The sequence below is a fragment of the Nansenia antarctica genome (assembly GCF_963989245.1).
Source record: "Nansenia antarctica genome assembly, chromosome: 5".
Classification (NCBI taxonomy): Eukaryota; Metazoa; Chordata; class Actinopteri; order Argentiniformes; family Microstomatidae; genus Nansenia; species Nansenia antarctica.
In genome coordinates, this window is record NC_137690.1 from 46167870 (window position 1) to 46189003 (window position 21134).

At 43.9% G+C, this 21134-nt stretch overlaps 1 protein-coding gene across 1 annotated transcript in view; it reads right to left on the bottom strand.

The window, feature by feature from the left end:
- The window catches only part of LOC308158050 (calpain-9), a gene marked incomplete at both ends in the record, with an annotated part of 44703 nt that overhangs the window by 11927 nt on the left and 11642 nt on the right, over positions 1-21134 (bottom strand). Inside the window, 9 exons of the mRNA XM_080531640.1 lie at positions 1141-1199; positions 1900-2016; positions 5894-5972; positions 7303-7371; positions 8021-8085; positions 8668-8728; positions 9144-9218; positions 9327-9375; positions 10730-10938. Coding sequence (XP_080387766.1) covers positions 1141-1199; positions 1900-2016; positions 5894-5972; positions 7303-7371; positions 8021-8085; positions 8668-8728; positions 9144-9218; positions 9327-9375; positions 10730-10938 — 783 coding nt within the window. The remainder of the gene's footprint in view (positions 1-1140; positions 1200-1899; positions 2017-5893; positions 5973-7302; positions 7372-8020; positions 8086-8667; positions 8729-9143; positions 9219-9326; positions 9376-10729; positions 10939-21134) is intronic.

A 21134-nucleotide genomic window follows, 5' to 3' on the forward strand; every position in this document is an offset into this window, starting at 1 on the left:
GTCTCAAAAATACATACGTAAATCCAAGCAGAGCAAAACACGGTTCACAAAACACGGTTCACGAATGGAGAGATATTTGCGGATCGATAGCAAAACACGCTTGCGTGGGTCTGTTCACGCACGCCTGAATTCTTTTTACGACACGGATGGATAGCAAAACACGGTTGCGGATAGCAAAACACGGTTGCGGATAGCAAAACACGGTTGCGTATTATACTTTCGTACATGTGTATTTATGATATAAATCACTCTCCATACCAGAGCAAGTCTTAACCATCAGACCGTTCACCTCAGTGACATGTAATTCAAAGTTTATCCTTAAGGGGCAGCAGCAGGCACTTCCACAGTTCCACAGTGATGGTAAATGGTAAATGGTAAATGGACTGCACTTACTGTATATAGCGCCTTTTTTGCTGCTCCAAAGCGCTTTAGAACGGTCTCTCATTCACCCATTCACACACACATTCACACACGCCTTTTTTGCTGCTCCAATGCTGCTCCAAAGCGCTTTACAACGGTCTCTCATTCACCCATTCACACACACATTCACACACCAATGGCAGATGCAAGGCGCTGGCCCGCTCACTGGGAGCAATTTTGGGGTTCAGTGTCTTGCCCAAGGACACTTCGACATGTGGCCAGCCAGGGCTCGAACCTCTGATCTGCCAACCTTGTGATCATTAGACGGCGACTCTACCTCCTGCGCCACAGTGATCCCTCTGTGCCTTCAAATCTGTAACATTCTCTCTGAGAGCGCCGGACCGCACACCGGGTTCGACGTCATAAAGGGACCAAGTAATTTGATTGGACAAGAGGCATTCCATGAGTGCTGATCAGATTTCCAGGGCGAATTTACCGAACGCAGCCTAAATAGACTGGGTGTTTGAAATTCTACTGCGACCAACTGATTTTGAGCTTACTTGATACACGGTACACACACACATAGTCAGCATCTTTTCATGGACATTGGATATGCAACGTATGTGTCTACAGTTCCTTAGAAGAGGCTAAATGGGCCTCTTGGTGTGTGCTGAGATGAACTACCAGTCAAGTTAATGCCACTAACAAGTCAAGAACATTTCTTTAGACCTTACTTATGATGTGTTTAATGAAGTATTATCTGTGTCCCTGGGATCTCACCTGTCTGTAGTTGATTGATATGGTCCCCATTCCCACCATGTCATACGCTTGAAATTTGTCTGTGAACAGACACACGCATTAACTAGACAGACAAGTACATGTACATACACGCATGCACTCACGGTGCCTGTTCAGTCAACACATTAAGTAAAGACATTCAGTCAACACATTGAGTAAAGACATTCAGTAAAGATCTTCAATAAAGACATTCAGTAGATTAGTGGTTCTCAACCCTCTCCTCTGGGCGCCCCAGCCGCTCCACATATTTGATCTGTTCCACCACCAGCATACCTGATTCAACTAATCAAGTACAAACCATAATTGCTTTGTACTTGATTAGTTGAATCAGGTGTGCTGGTGGTGGAACAGATCAAATATGTGGTGCGGCTGGGGCGCCCCGAGGAGAGGGTTGAGAAACAACCTTTTTGTCACACAAAGTACAACAAAATGTATTTTGTGCTCTAGGCACAGGGTCAGCCATAGTCAACACCCACGGAGCAATTAGGGGTTAAGTGCCTTGCTCAAGGGCACAACGGCAGTGGTAGGCACCTCAGATATGATGACCTCCAGTCACCAGCTGACGTGCAGCTCCCTCCTGAGGCGGGGATCGAACCAGGGACCTTCCGATTGCTAGCCGGCCTCTCTAACCTCTAGGCTGCTATACCGCCGCCCCCCAGTAAAGACATTCAGTAAAGACAATAGTTTTTGCCCCATCTAATACCCCCCACCCCACCTCACCCCCCCACCCCCCTTCCTTACGGATCATAGAGTCCAGTTTCATCAGTAGGTAGAGGAAGCCGGGGTAGCTGATGGTCATGTCGGGCTCCATGTACCGCAGGCAGACCAGCTGCATGATGAACGCATCCACCTGCAAACCTGGAACAGACCAGACCAGACGAGCGCAGATAAACCACTGTTAACAACACAACATCCCCAGCTGATGTATTGTTTTCCCTATTGTTGATGCATTGTTTTCCCTGACCTCTGACCCCGCCTCCCGACCCAAGGGGACGGTGGGTAATGAGTCAACCCAGATATGCCTTGTGACGCCTCGGGTGTGAAAAACTCCTTTGACAGCACCCCTCACTGGGATCAATTAATCAGTTCTTAATCAATTCCCTCTTAATATAACCCCCTTGCATGGACCAACGGGGATTGAACATAAAGAGTGGTGTGTTGGCCCCCTATGGACACCAATGGTAGCTTTTTATTGAAAATATGTTTTTCTAGGCAGGGGAGCAATCCAGCTGAGAGATGTTGGAGCTGTCACCACCATGTGGCCACGTAGAGAACTGCAGGGCACTGTAACTGTATATGCCCGTTGAGATCCATGTTAAAGGAGCTGTCTGTTGGAAATCTGCCACCTCTGGCCCCCCTAGCAAAGTACAGTCTCAAGTTCCCAACAACAACATCCTCCCTAATAATAATATAACCCCCGAAATGGACTTGGCGGGTATTCCATGAAGGTTGCTGAAGTAAAAATCCAGGCGTATTTTTTATAAATCTCGAGAGACCTATCAGAATAAGCCTGGATTGTCCTTTAGAGACGTTGATGGAATACCCTCCTGGAGTGCCAGACAATAGCTGTCGTGTTTCTGCATACATACACAATTCGAAGAGGACAGACAGCAGAGGTCCAGTATGATGACTTTCAATCAGGCTTTCGCCCCCTACATAGCACTGAAACGGCCCTTATTAAGGTCCTTAATGACATTCGCGTAAACACAGACTCCGGAAAAATCTCAGTTTTGGTACTACTAGATCTTAGTGCTGCCTTTGACACTGTGTAGACCAGGGGTAGGCAACCTTTTTTATATGAAGTGCCTTTTTTTTTTTTTCTTGTTAGTCAGTGTGCCAACCACAATATCAACATTAATTATGACTCGACATCAAACCAAACCAAACAGACCAACAGATCTGCAGTTTTATTCCACAACATGAACAACAATTTTCAGCAAAGAGCTATGTATGCAAAGCCATGTATGCTAAATAAACAGGCCTAACAGTCAACTAACTGAAACTTAAAATTACCAACATAACATCTAAGACAACTAAAACGTTGTGATGCGTAGCACAACTTTAAGCAAATTGGTGCGCTCAATTTCTAACAAAGTTGCTAACTGCGCTCCCTATGGTTATCATTTTAATAAGTAGCCCTAACTGGATGGTGATTATACAAGGGTCTTACTTGTATGAATTATAATTTATATTTATATAATTATTTGGTTGTTACTTACATTTTATTATTTTATTCCAACCACAACAAACATTTTTTTTTAGCAAATAACTATGTATGCAAAGCCATTTAAACAGTCCTAACAATCAATGTGATCCCTGGCCCTGTTTTCCTTTGCTCAACTCCATTATCTGGGGGTGGTACTTGGTCACTTTAAGTAACAGACAAACTGGTCCCAAACTTTCCCGCAGCTTAGCCACCTAACCGCACACTGGGTTCAACGTCATAAAGGGACCAGGTAATTTGATTGGACAAGAGGCATTCCATGAGTGCTGATCAGATTTCCAGGGCGAATTTACGAACGCAGCTAGCGAACAGAACACGAAAAAACCGTCAGATCAGATATATAAACAGGTTATTTTGATAAACTGGACACATTTTGGGAATATACAGTATATGGTTACTTTCTCGCCTGAAAACATATTAAAACTTCATAAAATGACATGTTAACACTTGTATTGCCAAAATTACAGCTTTTAGCCAATGGAGGTTAAAATGGACGATTTAAATTGCCCGCTGCTAGCCGGTGCGAAATGCATTCTGGGAAAAAGGCGGTGGCTGCGCTTTTTTCCCATGGGTTGTATGTAAAAAGACGGCGAAAAGGCGCTGAAGAGGGCGCTTTTTTCTAAAAAAAGACGTCAAGTGTGAACACCCCATAACACTTGTATCGAATCGAATTCAGAATTTTACTTTGAAAATTGGCGCCAGAATACGACTCTCGTGGAGTGGATGAGAGACTAGGGCTGCATTCGTAAATTCGCCCTGAGAGCGCCGGAGCGTCCCTGAGACCGCCTCTAGTCCAATCAAATTACTTGGTCCCATTGTGAGGTTGAACCCAGTGTGCGCGAATTTACGAACGCGGCCAACATATTTTTTTTTTTAAAAAACATTCTCCCATTCTCGCACTTATTGCTTGCGTGCCACTGTTTAAGCTGTCGCGTGCCAGCGTGCCATAGGTTGCCGACCCCTGGTGTAGACCATGACATTCTAATACTGTAGATAGACTAAAAACCTGGGTAGAACTTTCGGGCACTGCCCTAAACTGGTTTAGATCCTACCTACAGGACAGAAGCTATTATGTCTCCATTGGCAACTTTGTATCTGACCAAATTAAAATGACATGTGGGGTTCCCCAAGGGTCAATCCTTGGCCCCCTTCTATTCAATCTCTACATGCTTCCATTGGGACACATCATAAAAAAGAACAAAATTGCCTACCACAACTATGCGGATGACACTCAAATCTACATAGCCCTCTCACCGAACGACTATAGTCCCATTGACAATCTCTGTTATTGCATTGAGCAAATAAACGCCTGGATGACACAAAACTTCCTCCAACTAAACAAGGACAAAACAGAGATAATTGTATTCGGTGCACCTGACAAAAGATCGAAAGTCAGTGCAAAACTTGATTCTCTCTCTCTTCAAACTAAAAAACAGGTCAGAAATCTTGGTGTAATTCTAGACTCCGATCTAAACTTCAACAGCCACATAAACTTGATAACTAAATCAGCCTACTATCACCTGAAAAACATAACAAGAATGAGAGGTTTCAAGTCCAAAGCAAGACCTTGAAAAACTCATCCATGCATTTGTTTAGAGTAGACTTGATTATTGTAATGGTCTACTAACAGGCCTATCTAAAGGAGCTGTTCGTAAATTGTAGCTCATCCAAAACGCCGCTGCTAGGGTCGTAACAAAAACAACGAAATTTGAACACATTACACCAATCCTGAGATCCCTGCACTGGCTACCAGTCTCTCAGAGAATTGAATTCAAAATCCTCCTAATTACATACAAATCACAAAATGGTCTTGGACCAAAATACATATCAGATCTCCTCCCACCCTATATTCCCGCAAGGTCCCTAAGGTCAGCTGAGACAAATCAGCTAATAATTCCAAGAGTAAAAACAAAACACGGTGCAACAGCTTTCAGTCACGCTGCTGCATGCTCCTGGAACAAACTCCCTGAAGAAATCAAACAGGCCCAAACCCTTAAAATATTTAAATCTAAGCTAAAAACCTTCATGTTTTGCACCAGTTATGATTAAACACAAACACTTCTATCAATGTCTTTTTTCCATGAACTATTGTCTTTTTAAATGTTTTATCTATTTACTTCTTATATTTGCATTTATTTATTGTAATTTTTATTTTCTTATGCTCCTCTTGCTGTATTTTTAAATAATGCATGTAAAGCACTTTGAATTGCCCCTGTTGTATGAAATGTGCTATACAAATAAACTTGCCTTGCCAGTATGTAACATTGAAGCTTTCTAAAAGCGTTCTAATGGTTGTAATGACTATGTTTAATTGGTACCGATCAGGGAATGACAACCCTTGAAAGAAATATTTCTGATTTGGTTCCTGCGAAAGCGCTTTTCTAAAATGCAGTGTCCTACCCGACACTTGGTTTGTGTACAAACATGTAGTTATGCAATGGGAATCCACTTGGCAGCAGTAAGCAGTAAACAGGATCTAGATGTATGTGTATACAGCATCAACAGTCCTACCTGCAGCTTTCAGGGCAGGCTTGACCTCAAGGTACTCTATGGCCTTTGTTTTATTCTTGTCGAACTTCATAAATATGTCCTGTCAGGAGAACAGACAGATTGTTTCAAAACGAGCACCATTGAACAACCACTCAGTCCTGTCAATGAACATAGTAAGAATCATTTCACATGCGTTTGGTGAGCCGCATCATGATTGAATTAGTTCAGTCAAAACATGATTGAATATAAATAGTCTTTGATGGCTATCAAATATACATTTTCCTCATATTGGTCACAGGATTAAGGGAGACCTGGCATGCTCCAACCAATCAATCTAATGTCCTATGTTCTCATCATATTAGGCTCTAGAACAAAATGATATCGAAACAGTACATTTCACTGGAAGAAGAAGAATGGATTGGACTTACGGAGTTGTTTTTCTAGGTGCACAGTGTATGGCAGAGGTCTACATTTACATTTTTGGCATTTAGCAGACGCCTTATTCCAAAGAGACTGACAATCGATACATTTGACTAATGCGGGGTACACACATACAGATTTTTTTTTAAGGATTTTCTGCGATTTTCGGATGTCTGAATACGACAGAAAACGACAGAAAACGCCCGATTATCAGATGGATCTTAAAATTTTCCTATAACAAAATCCTGTGGTGTGAGGTGTGTTAAGAGTCAATCAATTGTCAATTGTCAATTGACTCTCCCGACAACCTGCTCGGAAAATGGGCCAGAAATCTCGCGTGAACCCATCCTTTTAATATTGCCTTTAAATTACAAAATAATTAAATTAAGATTATGTAATGATTAAAGCACTTTGAGCCACAACGTTTGAAGGAAAAGCGCTATACAAATAAAGTTATTATTATTATTATTATCTAACATAGTACCCTGACTGACTTGTACGAGACAACCATGTGCGACAGGGCAAATAAAGTGCTGAATAATGAAAAGAAGAAGTCAGCTCGCTTCTTGATTGGCTACGTTATAGTTGGACTCGCGAGCAGGGTTGCCAGATGTAAATGACATTTTCCACCCTAACCACAGTCTAAAACCGCTAATTCCACCAAACAATCTGGCAACCCTATGATTTCTGGTCGTAATTATTGAACACATTTCACATTTACGATTGCCGGCCACGCCCATTTTCCGAGCAGGTTGTCGGGAGAGACAATTGACAATTGATTGACTCTTAACACACCTCACACCCCAGGATTCTGTTATAGGAAAATGTTAAGAGCCATCTGATAATCGGGCGTTTTCTGTTGTTTTCAGCCATCCGAAAATCGCTGAAATCACAGAAAATCCTTATGTGTGTACCCCGCTTAAGCAAGTGAATCATCAATCCACCAGTTGTAGCAGGAAGAGTAATCTAGCTCAGGCCAGGGGCCATTGGATGTTTGAAGTTGGCCTTACCGTCCACTTGCTGAACTTGGACCACAGAGCCTGAAACTCGGGCCAGTCCAGCTGAGCAAGGCCCTGGGTCTGGAGGTCATTAGGGTTAAGGAAATGGCTTCTTCATAACAGTAGCGTAGCCAGAAAAAAACTGTATCAGAAAAACTGGGTGTGTGTTTCTATGTTTCGTCGTCGACAGGACAGTGGGGTGATGGGGGGGTCTGTGTGCTAGTGGAGACATTTTGTGGGGGAGGGGGGGGGAAGGGGTGATGGTTTAGCGCTAAAAACCTTTTTTTATAAACTAGCACGTATTATTAGACTAGTATAGATTAGTATATTCTAGCATTAGCTGCAGGAGTTACATTGTTTACTATTTGCTACTCTCCCACCATGCTCTCTGTTACTGGTAAAAACCCTTTTGAAAATATTTCATTGTCTTGGGTGGTGCCAGCTGTCTCTTTGTGTGGCATTGGCACACCCTGGCATACCCTGGCATACCCGTGGCTACGACAATGCTTCATAATACCCATGAAGGTCCCTCAAAAATGTACTGAAAGGTTAAAGTGGAATTGTACCCTGTAATCCAGTGGATGTGTGGCTTTCATTATTCAATAGTTGACACATTCACACACACACACACACACACACACACACACACACACACAAAGAAAACCAAATGTAAAAAAAAAAAGAAAAAAGGATCAACTCAACTCCTTTTTTTCCCAGAGAGGAAGGATACATCCATGAGTACCACAAAGCTCTTGCAGTGTTCTAGAACCAGGTGCTTCTCACTTCCTGCCAGCACTGCAGTCCAGACCAGGAAACAGGAAACAGGAAGTAATGGGGAAAACAAAGCCAGAGAGGACACGTCATAGGGATTCATACCTCCACTCTACAGAGAGCACCCCCTCTCTATCTGTCACACCCAGTGCTTCTGTGACAGTATCAGTGTCGTCATGGTGAAGGGAGGAAAGGACCAATGGGCCTGCCATGCCGGGGGGGGCGGGGGTGGAGCTGTGGGCAGAGTCGCTCATTTTGAGCATGGATCCACCAGCCCCCCAGCCCACAGACCCACCAGCCCCCCAGCCCACAGACCCACCAGCCCACAGACCCACCAGCCCCCCAGCCCCCTAGCCCACAGACCCCCCAGCCCACAGACCCACCAGCCCCCCAGCCCACACCCCCCCCCAGCCCCCCAGCCCACAGACCAACCAGCCCCCCAGCCCACACCCCCCCCAGCCCCCCAGCCCCCTAGCCCCCCAGCCCACACACCCCCCAGCCCCCTAGCCCCCCAGCCCCCACCCCCCCCAGCCCCCCAGGGAATCCCCCCATGCTCCAGGTGGCCAGTCCTCTACTGTAAAGGCTGATAAAGCTGCTGCCACTGACCTCCTCCTTTCATCACCTCCGTCAGCAGGTTGTACAGCTCCAAAGGGCGACATCTCCCCTTCTAACAGACAAACAAATAACAAACAATGTTTTATCATTTATTAGCTATTAGCAATCAAATCAAATCAATCGTTGGAGTGTGGTCATTTTTGCACCCCCACCCCTCACAACCTGCCCTACTTTATTCACCAAAAAACATTATGATGGTTCATTCTGTAGCCAATCAAAGTGTTGTTGCTAGGTAAAAACCACATAGAACACGTGGCACTCTAGGAGGTGAATGTTCCGGAACTATTTGGCAGTTGGTGAGTTAAACAGAGTAGAACAGCCGGCTACCTGGTCGCAGGTAAACATGGTAACCCACCTGGTCGCAGGTAAACATGGTAACCCACCTGGTCCCAGGTAAACATGGTAACCCACCTGGTTACAGGTAAGCATGGTAACCCACCTGGTTACAGGTAAGCATGGTAACTCACCGGGTTGGAGTGCTTCTTAAAGAGCTGTCGTGTGGTTTCGAGAGAGGGCAGAGGAGACAGGGGTAGGGAGATGGGCTGTAGCAGAGAGACCCACAGTCACACAGAGCATCAATAATCCATACAACCATACCACAAATCTGAGTCAGTCTATCTACTTTATATTGTAAATAACACCTCTCGTACCTCTACGACGGGGTTTTGTTCGTCTTCAGGGCTTGGCTTCTCAGCTGGACTGTAAACACAGAAGAATCAGGAACGTTGACATTGAACATGAACATGACCCCCCAAACTCCAGCCCGCTCACTCCGCTCCTCCACCTCGGCTGGCCGACTGGCCTCACCACCTCTGCACAGCAGTCGTGCTGCCCGATCACGTCTCTTCACAACACTGGCTCCCCGCTGGTGGAATGAGCTCCCCAAGGCTGTCAGAACGGCAGACTCACTACCCATCTTCCGTCGTAGACTGAAGACCCACCTCTTCAGGTTACACCTTAACTACTCCTCCTGAGACATCTTCTGCCCCTCAGCACTAAGTCTCCTAAAGACGTCCGCTTTCCCCTCTACTGTGTCCCTAAGAACTTATATTGCCCCCCTTGTACTGTTTCTCTGTTCCTCCAGTATAAAAAAAAAAAAAAAAAGTTTTAGAAGAAGGTGGTAGAAGAAGGTTTCTCCTTCTATCAGTGGCCCCGGGCCTGAGCTAGATTACTCTTCCTGCCACGAATGGTGGACTGATGATTCACATGCTTAGCATTCAAATGTATTGATTGTAAGTCGCTTTGGAATAAGGCGCTTGCTAAATGCCAAAAATGTAAATGTAAATGTAAATGAACATGAAGACAAAGGCCTTCTCAGTGTTAACAGCTCTTCGGCCAATGGGATGGCCCTAGCACATAATGTGACATGGTCTAAATGGTAAAAAAAGGGTTAGGGCTAGGGTCCTCAAGTCACGCAAATGAGCAAAAAATTCATATTACGAAAGTTTAAATGTTGAAGAGCCCACTTGATATAACAAACAGCAGTTTTAGGATCATTAAATACTTATAATTCGTGAATTCGATTCACTGTATCGTCTGCCGTAGGCTACTGGGTAAGGGATAGATGGCTTGTAAATAAACGTACGTTTTGAGGTGTTCAAAAGGAAGGACTGTGTGATCATCTAAATTAATTATGTGTAGTTGTGTGTTTTTAGCATGTCGATGTTCTATCAGCATGTTGTGATGTTATAAACATGCAGTTAGATATCATAGTGATGTACCTTCTTCTTTGGTTTGAGGGGTACCAACATTCAAATCTTCAAATTATTTAACTCGATGATCTCAATGTAGGACACCATTTAAAAGCTTACAACCTGCACTTTCATAATCTGGAGAAAAAACCCCGAAAAAAACGACCATGCCTAATGGAGGACTTTTTAACCAGATCCTGTCACATATTTTGGTTGGCCTATCAGATGTTACGGTGGAATTACTGCTTCCACCTATCAACTCCAATCAAATCTATACAAGAGTATACTGTAGTAGGGTGTAGGGGCGAGGGGTGAGGGGTCAAAGAGGGGTGAGGGGTCAATTTGGGGGTAAATTTCCTCACATTGCAGCGTTGCCTTTCTCTGTCAACACCCGTAGAAGGAAGTCCCCCTCCTGATTGGTCTCCGAGGTGGAGGGGATGATGATGTAATGTCCGGGCGGCAGACGACTGCGGATCAACACCTCCCTCCTCTGGGTGTAGCCTTCCGTGCTGAGCAGGGGGCTGAGCAGCTTCAGGTCCGTGTAGGCCAGGTAGCCCACGTTAGAGTGCGCCTAGACAGAGAGGACACACACACACACACACACACACATACACACACACATATACACACACATACACACACAGACACAGACACAGACACACACACACACACACACACACACACACACATATACACACACATACACACACAGACACACACACACACACACACACACACACACACACACACACTGCATTAGAGTCCTGCATCAAGTTGGGTAACCACAGGTCTGCGTAGGTAACCTGCATAAAAACAAATTTCCTGGTCAATCTTTGGCTGAATGTTATCACACAGGATGGATTCTGGTCCAAATCAAGAATGTGTGTGTGTGTGTGTGTGTGTGTGTGTGTGTGTGTGTATGTACCTTGTATATGTCCAGGTGTGTGTGTGTGTGTGTGTGTGTGTGTGTGTGTGTGTGTACTTTGTATATGTCCAGGTGTGTGTGTTTGTATTTATTACTATGAGGGGACCAAGACCTGACCGCACACTCACGGTGTGGGAACCCGAATCTTTGTGGGGTCCAAAAAGCTGGTCCCCACCAGGAAAATCGTTGAAATTAATAGGGGAGACGTTGTTGATATGCCTAGTGCAAGAATGTGGAGGAAAAAAAATTCCCCCATCACGTCACAAAAACCTGAGGATGTGTGTGTGAGTGTGTGTGAGGCTGGCCCTCTAACGACTACAATCGGTACTGCAGGTTCACAGATTGGCGCAGAATGCACACACACTCACACACTCCACGCACCAATCAAACGCACACCTGTCTGTCACGTGAGATGATTGAGCATCCATGCATCCATATTGGATCCAGCATCCATATTTGATGATGGCTGATAAGAAGAATGAAGACTAATTCAAGGACAAAGGTAAAACGAAAATATGTACAATTCTAACTTGATTATAAGACATTGTATTAAAATGTTTTGAAGGTAGAACAAGCAAACATTTAAGATAGCCTTCTCTGCAGTTCATCTATAGGCTATATGCCTTATTTTTAACGAAAGTTAGACTAGCTAATCAAATGCTATGTGTTAGCTAAGCTAACCAAATGCTCTAACGTTAGCTAGCAAGGGAGCTATACTAGCTAACGAATTGATTATAAGACATTTTATTTAAATGTTTTGAAGGTAGAATAAGCAAACATTTAAGCTAGCCTTCTCTGCAGTTTTAACGAACGTTAGACTAGCTAATCAAATGCTATGTGTTAGCTAACCAAATGCGATGTTTTTTAACGTTAGCTTAGCTAGCAAGGGAGCTAGACTAGCTAACGAATTGCCAGGTGTTTTGTAGTTAGCTAATAACGGAGTTAGGCTAGCTAACCAATTGCCATGTGTTCTCAATCAGTTCGATAGGGACGTTTGATGGAAGACGGTGCCAGATTCTAAACGAAAAAACGACAATAGGTAGGTAATCTGCTAAAACAGTAGATTGTGTATTGTGTAATGGGGTTCAAGACTACATGGAAGAGTATTGTCATTTGTGAGGATTAGTGGGCTGATTTGCTGAGATGAGGTTCTTGCCTACACACACTGTCTCCGGTGCAGCCTCGTGGGGTACCCCTACCCAGCTCCCACTCAAAGTTACTGATAGTACAGCGTACACACACACTGTCTCAGGTGCAGCCTTGTGTGGACCATGTAAAGGCCCATACTCTACTCATAGATTACTGAGAAGGACGTTTACCAATTCTGCTAAAACAGTAGATTGTGTATTACTTAGTGTGCTTGACTAATGATTGAGAGCTAAAATGAGTAGCTGACAGGGCAATTGTCTCAACCCAGTAGAAGACACATGCTACTGTATAACTGTTGTGTAGACTACATGCTTGTTATCAACATGGTGACTGCTACACTTACCAATTCTGAATAACTGATTCTAATTCATATTTTAGTGTGGTGGTGGAGACTCTCATGTCATGGCCGTGGAAAAGTGCATCTTGCCCTGCAGCTCCAACCCAGTGATACAAGACAAAGAGGAGGTTTTCCAGCTTGCAGGTAAAAGTGTGTAACCAGAAATGGATTGTGTTTAGATCCTTCTCAATGTGTTTCTGCTGTGATTAGGAGCTATGCAAACATACACTCTTACTAGGTGTAATGGGGTTCAAGACTACATGGTAGAGTATTGTCATTTGTGAGGATTAGTGGGCTGATTTGCTGAGATGAGGTTCTTGCCTACACACACTGTCTCCGGTGCAGCCTCGTGGGGTACCCCTACCCAGCTCCCACTCAAAGTTACTGATAGTACAGCGTACACACACTGTCTCAGGTGCAGCCTTGTGTGGACCATGTAAAGGCCCATACTCTACTCATAGATTACTGAGAAGGACGTTTACTGGTGGAGCCAAACTCTGCTGGAATGTTAGGGGCCAATACCATACTATTGGACTTCATGCTATCTTCGTATTACAGAAGCTGGACTCCATTGACATTACATTGGCGACCTCCTGAACTTTAGGCTCACTTTTGGGACACTTCCTATCTAGCCAGGGGAACAGAAAAATACACACACCATCAGTGGGATGCCAGCTTTCAGCCAAAAGTGATTTCAAGTCTCTAGCCCAATGTATCACCAAACAGCGCTCAATTTAGTCACTCACTACCCCTCACCACTCAGCCGTTTAACATTGGCGACCTCCTGAACTTTAGGCTCACTTTTGGGACACTTCCTATCTATCCAGGGGAACAGAAAAAGACACACACCATCAGTGGGATGCCAGCTTTCAGCCAAAAGTGATTTCAAGTCTCTAGCCCAATGTATCACCAAACAGCGCTCAATTTAGTCACTCACTACCCCTCCCCACTCAGCCGTTTAACATTGGCGACCTCATGAACTTTAGGCTCACTTTTGGGACACTTCCTATCTAGCCAGGGGAACAGAAAAAAACACACACCATCAGTGGGATGCCAGCTTTCAGCCAAAGGTGATTTCAAGTCTCTAGCCCAATGTATCACCAAACAGCGCTCAATTTAGTCACTCACTACCCCTCCCCACTCAGCCGTTTAACATTGGCGACCTCCTGAACTTTAGGCTCACTTTTGGGACACTTCATATGTAGCCAGGGGAACAGAAAAAGACACACACCATCAGTGGGATGCCAGCTTTCAGACAAAATTGTTTTCAAGTCTCTAGTCCATTGTATGGCCAAACAGCGCTCAATTTAGTTGTGCATTTTTCCCCACACTATGCAGACAGAGCACTGATTTGCACCCCTCCCCCACACAGTTAAGTTTCTGTTCTGCTGAAATCTGCCTCGCTCTGTTCAATTAACCTTCCTTCATGACCGGCTCACGGTGGGACCCGTGCCGTGCTGGCGCACTCATGTCCATAATCGAGAATTTCTCTCAGCTTCTCTCCCACCATGTCAGCCATGCAGAGAGCGATTTTTTAACTAAAATAAAATGACAACATTCTCAATCATGCAAGCCATATAATGGTTTAAATTATAAAAACATTTAAAACTGTTGTTTTATCTTTAAATAATTACAAAACATAAAGGGATTAAGCAGTTCTACATTTATGAATAATAATTATTCATTTTGTTCCAGAAAACCAGTTATTCCCGTGTGTATTGAATGCAGCAGTAGCTTTGGGGAAAGTTTGGAGGTGCAGGTGCTTAATTGATGTCTCCCCTCCCCCGCCCCAACCTGCAGCTGACCTGGCTGTGACCTTTCAGAGGGCCAAGCAGTATGGAACCAATTCAGCTCATTTAACATTGCCGACCTCCTGAACTTTAGGCTCACTTTTGGGACACTTCCTATGTAGCCAGGGGAACAGAAAAAGACACACACCATCAGTGGGATGCCAGCTTTCAGACAAAATTGTTTTCAAGTCTCTAGTCCATTGTATGGCCAAACAGGGTTTAACTTATTGGGGATGAGGCCTCCATTGACATTACATTGGCGACCTCCTGAACTTTAGATGTTCCCCAGAACAGTATACCTGAGAAGTGTGTTAAGGTGTTCCCCAGAAGAGTATACCTGAGAAGTGTGTTAAGGTGTTCCCCAGAAGAACAGTATACCTGAGAAGTGTGTTAAGGTGTTCCCCAGAAGAACAGTATACCTGAGAAGTGTGTTAAGATCTTGATACATCTTGATACATCCTCAACACTCACACAACTCTCATACCAGGTTAAACAGACAGCTGCTATATATATATATATATATATATATATATATATATATATATATATATATATATATAGATAGATAGATAGATTTCACTCTGTGATTCTCATATCGGCTGGGATTCTACATGAATTTTGAAGTTTAAACAAGAATAATGTTCATCTTGTCATTCAATAGTTCCTGACGTGAGTACAGCGCAAAAGCGGAAACGGAGTGGGACGCCGCAAGTAAATGAAGGGGAAACTCATTCAGATGGAGACGACATCCCCGTCCAAAAGACAAAGTCAAAGACAGGTAAGGATATTGTATCAAAGACATTACATTATTTCTCTTATCTTTATGTGAGAGAATTAAGCAGTAAAACACGAGAGGGCGTACTTTATTGCTCTCGTGCCTACGGCAGCACAGCCCTTCGTATATTCTCAAAAAACAATAGTTTAACTATTCAGTTTGATATTATATATTGAGTTTAGTGAACTCCACTAATAAATGCAGTTCCTAAAACTATCACATTACTGTGGAATTTCAAATAGTGAACATATGTATGATAGTTCATATATCACAAATACACACAGTTTCGAATGCCTCTTGGCCAATCACAATACGCAGTCGGAACTATGTTGTATAATTGGCTTTATTTGAGCCACACTTCACAATTACTGTGCATTTATATTTATCCTAAACTAATTTGTTATTCATTTCTTATTTAGCTTGCAAGCCACAGAAGAATAAGCTCTGGGAAACCGAGGAGATAACTGCTGTCGAAAAGCACATGATGAACTTCATTCGGACCTGTCGCGTTCCAGGAAAGGACGACTGTGATAAGTGCCTTAAATCAGAGCCAGAAGCACAAAAAATAGAAATTGGAAGGCGCTCAAATTTTACATTAATAATAGAATCACCGCACTAAAGAGGAAAATGTAAGACATTTTTTCTCCCAAATTTGTATTATTTTGATCATCATCGTATCATTCTCTTTGACAGCAGAGGCAAGGACAGAGCGTAAATAAAAGATAAATTGCATAGTAGACGGTCAGACAGTTCTCCACTGCAGTTTAATTTGCTCGTTTAGTAAAATCCTGATTGGAGCATCCTTACAGCTCAAGCGCAAGCGAGCGTCTTGGACAAAGGAGTTTAGCTTGGTATATACAGTATTTGTATAGGAGCATATTTTTTTTTGATTATTTGTTCACAATTAAGTTCAGTTCTAAAATGTATCTTAGGGGTGGCCTGATCTCGCTCCATAGCTTTAATTAAGAAGAGTATCCTTCCCAACTGTGGGGTAGTGGGGTAGTGGTGGTCTAGTGGATAGTGAGTTGGACTTGTGATCGGAAGGTTGTGAGTTCAAATCCCGCCTGAAACCACACCACTACTAGTGTGCCCTTGAGTAAGGCACTTAGCCCTCAGTTACTCCAGGGGGAATGTCCCTGTAATTCGTAATTGTAAATCGCTTTGGATTAAAAGCATCTGCTAAATGGCAAAAATTAAATTAAAAAAACTCCATACCTCAGTTTCCCATGAAGGTCCAGCGCCTTCTTTCCCACTGCGGACAATGTCTGTGATGTTTTTTGTTTGCTTTATGTTATGTTGAGGATCTTGTACACATATTGTGTGTGATTCTTCTTTGGGGCCTTGAAAAAGTGCTACTAATAATAATTTAAGGTATCTAACAGCCTGTGCCCAAAGCAATGGACCCTGTTGTGGCGTAATACTTGACATTTTCAAGCTCTGTTTTCACTTTTTCCTTGTTTCCCTTGCTTGCTGGATGTTTGCTCAGGATTGTTTGTTGTTTGGATTGTTTGTTCAGAGTCCTGGCGACATTTGACGGCCAGGACAGTTAACGGGTTAAAATGGGAGACACACATTGCAGTGACTTTTTTTGCCATATATAAAGTAGGACTCATTACAGTGATGTGAATCAAATATACATAGCATACATACAGTGAGAAGTGACAGAAGGGGAGGTTCCCAGTCTGAGAATGGAAGGGAGGGGGTGTTCAGGTACTGTTGTACAGTCTGATGGCTGTTGGCACTAAGGGGTACCTGAACCGATCTGTTTTGCACTTGGGAGGGATGAGCCTATGGCTGAAGGTGCTCCCCATCTGCCACAGATCATCATAGATGAGAGTTTATTTTCATTCTGTCCGTCATCCTCTCCACCAGTGATTAGCTAAGTATTTTAGTTTGTCTTAACAGTCCCCACTGAAATGTAGATCAAGCAGGGTGTGTTAAGGGGATACCCAGGAGTACTGTATACCTGAAAGGTTCAGTTCTCAGCATTTATGTTTAACAACCAGTGTGTTAAGGTGTTCCCCAGAACAGTATACCTGAGAAGTGTGTTAAGATGTTCCCCAGAACAGTATACCTGAGAAGTGTGTTAAGATGTTCCCCAGAAGAACAGTATACCTGAGAAGTGTGTTAAGGTATTCCCCAGAAGAATAGCAATACCTGAGAAGTGTGTTAAGGGTTCCCAGAAGAATAGTAATACCTGAAGAGTCCCCATATGGGATGACTCAGTCAGGTCTGGACCCAAGTAATGCATATTGCTAATTTGAAGTGATATTCATGCTCCTGAAGTGCATCTGATCATGCCTGATTTTTCTCAGAGGTGTACGATGTCTAGAAAGGGTGGTACCCAGAAGGGAGGTTCCAGTCAGGTCGTCCCACAATGTGACAAAAACAAGTGTGTGTGTGTGTGTGTGTGTGTGTGTGTGTGTGTCTATGTGTGTGTGTGTGTGTGTGTGTGTGTGTGTGTGTGTGTGTGTGTGTGTGTGTGTGTGTGTGTGTGTGTGTGACGAAAACCACAGAGAGGTGCTTATTTTAGAAGTTGGCTGCACCTTTGACCATAGCCTAGAGGAAGCCTTTTTAACCAAAATCTTAAAATACCAACAGCTGGAGCAGGCCATATCACAACTGGGCTACAGATGTCAACTTTTAGTTTTTATATTTGGCAGCCTGGGCCATGTTCATAAGTCTGTTGTTAGAGGCCTTCATATGGCTGGTCTTCCTAAGAGAAGGGCCAAACAGTTAGCAAAATATTGCTCAATATCCGCTGTTATTGGTAGCCGCTCAATATGGAGAAGGCGGTGCTTCCTGTACCCATGAGCGGGATACTGTCTGTCTTATAGTATTGATCAACCCACTGGTCTGGTGCAAATAACATCCTGTGTGTGGCAGAACTGGTTGTTGGCTCAGCATTACTGTAACAAATTGTTTCCTGGATGTCAAAATGCACTGTTAGTATTTATGTCCTTTAGAATTGTACTTTGTATGTGGACATAAATAAAGCATTTAAAATGTATGTGTGTGTGTGTGTGTGTGTATGTGTGTGTGTATGTGTGTGTGTATGTGTGTGTGTATGTGTGTGTGTGTGTGTGTGTGTGTGTACTTTGTATATGTCCAGGCAGATGGCCAGGGGTGTGTGTGTGTGTGTGTGTGTGTGTGTGTGTGTATGTACCTGGTATATGTCCAGGCGGATGACCAGGTGTGTGTGTGTGTGTGTGTGTGTGTGTGTGTGTGTGTACTTGTTTTACTATCCTGGTGGGGACATTGACCTGACTGCACACCAACACCATGGGGACCTTCGAACCCATGGGGACCCAAATTCAAGTCCCCACAGGCACATCCATTGCAAACAATAGAAAACAGCATGCTAATATAGCCTAGCATCATTTTCCTCACTTTTCCTTGAAGTCCTCCTGAGACACGTTTTTCTGACAAAAAGTGTGTGTGAGTGCGCCCCGTGTGGCACTTGATCGTATTACAGTGTGTGTGAAATGTGTGTGAACTTTAACAGGGCAAACGGCAGTTTTTGTCACTTAACAGGATACAGTCTTGGTTTAGGTTGACAGATTTTAATCTGGGGGGTGGGAGAGTTTGTGTTAAGCTTTATTTTATGTTTATTTCTTGTAGAATGTTACAAATGTTCTAATCAGTTTCATTTCACAAGGAGGCGGTAGTAACAGAACTGCGTTCAATACTCCAATTTGATGTGGTGTAGAAGTTGTAGGAAATAAGAGACAGAAAAAGTGCATGTGGGTGGCCCAGAGAGCAGTACACTGTCCTCGACTGACTCTGATCCGAGTCGGCGGAGTCTCATCACCACACCAATATCCACGCCACAGACCCTACAACTAGGCCCCTGAATAAGCTAGAGACACACGGTCTTCACTGGGGGGTGCATAGAGATTGTCCAGAGGTCAATACAGTGTTGCCGACAAACTCAGGTTGGAGGGGGCGGAGTCTTGCCACCACACCACTATCCACGCCATAGACCACAAACCTCAGCCCTAATAGCCTAGAGACACAAGGTCTTCTCCGGTGGGTAGCCTGGAGAGAAAATATCTAGAGCAGTTAGGCTTACTAGTCAATGTACAACACTCACACCCTATCAAGATCAGTTTGGCTTACTGGTTAACACTCACACACTATCTAGAACACTTTGGCTTACTGGACAATTTAAAACACAATATCTAGAGCAGTTTGGTGTATTGGTTAGTACAACACTCAGTGGCATAGGGTAGCTGTGCTAGGCCCCGGTGCAGGTCTGGCACTGGGCCCCACGCCCCCGCCCGCTCCCATTCCCTGCACGCATGAAACAAATGCATTAGGCCTAGGGCCTATACCAAGGGTGCTCAACCGTTTTAGAACCAAGATCTATTTGCCAGCTTGCCGAGATCTACCAGTCCACTTTCAATATCAAACGCAAAGGGATGGCACACACACGCATGTGCATGGGCACACACACGAGCAGACAGACACACACAATTGCCAATCTGTATGAGGATCCATAGCCAGTACTGCTCTCTGTATTGAATATAAATCTAACAAACAAAAAATAAACCAGATATAAAACAAGTATAATGAGCAAATAATGTCCCACCTTAGGCTGTTGTGGGCTAGGTTGAACTGGGATGTCCTGTCCTGAGCTGGGTTAGGCTGTCCTATGCTGGGCTGTCCTATGCTGAACTGTCCTGTGCTGGGCTAGGCTGGGCTGTGCTGTCTTGTCCTGGGCTGTGCTGTCCTCTGCTGAGCTGTGCTGGGCTGAGCTGTGCTGGGCTGAGCCAAGCTGCTACACACACATGTGCATAAAACTCAGTGCGCTTTACAATACGGGAGGACCGTGATGTACGTAGTATAAAAAAACTACTTTCATAACCATATTTAAGATCAGAGGATAAACAAACTATTTACATAACCATATTTATGATCAGAGGATAAACTAACTATTTACATGAACATAAGATGACATTAAATGAGGATAAACTATTTACATAAACATATTTAAGATATGCCCGCCCCCCTCCCCTCCCTAGGTCTGATCATGATAGCAGTCTTGTACCAAAGCCAAGGCTAGGTAATGAGATGGCACAGTGACTACGTTTACATGCACACCATATTCCTGTTCGAATCGGAATATTCTCAATATATTTTCAAAGACTAACGTTGACGTTACACGGTCTGCATCTGCTCATATCAACATAGTTCACACAACTCTGATCTGGCCGACTGTTTAGCCGAGCCAGGTGCCATTCCCGAGCCCGCTGCCCGAGCGGCACAGCTTCATGACCGGCTCACGGTGGGACCCGTGCCGTGCTGGCGCACTCATGTCCATAATCGAGAATTTCTCTTAGCTTCTCTCCCACCATGTCAGCCATGCAGAGAGCGATTTTTTTACTAAAATAAAATAACCAGAATGTTTATGATATGCTTTTTGTTAACTTTAGCACTGTGAGACTTACAGTTGGAGTTCATATAATTGTAATCTCACCATATATGACAATACTCTTAAACGGGTTAAAATAAATACATATAATATCCTTTGTAAAAGTCAAACCCTGAAAAGTCATCAAACTGTGATGGAGCATATTAAGCCAGTAGCTTTTGGAAAATGGATGCATTTTGTGCATTCCTGGGCCTGCTTGTTAACTGAGAACCAATCACTATTCGCCTACCCCTCCCCCACACAGCACCTTCCACAGACAGCAGCACACTCAGGCCTCAGCCATTCATTTAACATTGCCGACCTCCTGAACTTTAGGCTCACTTTTGGGACACTTCCTATGTAGCGAGGGGAACAGAA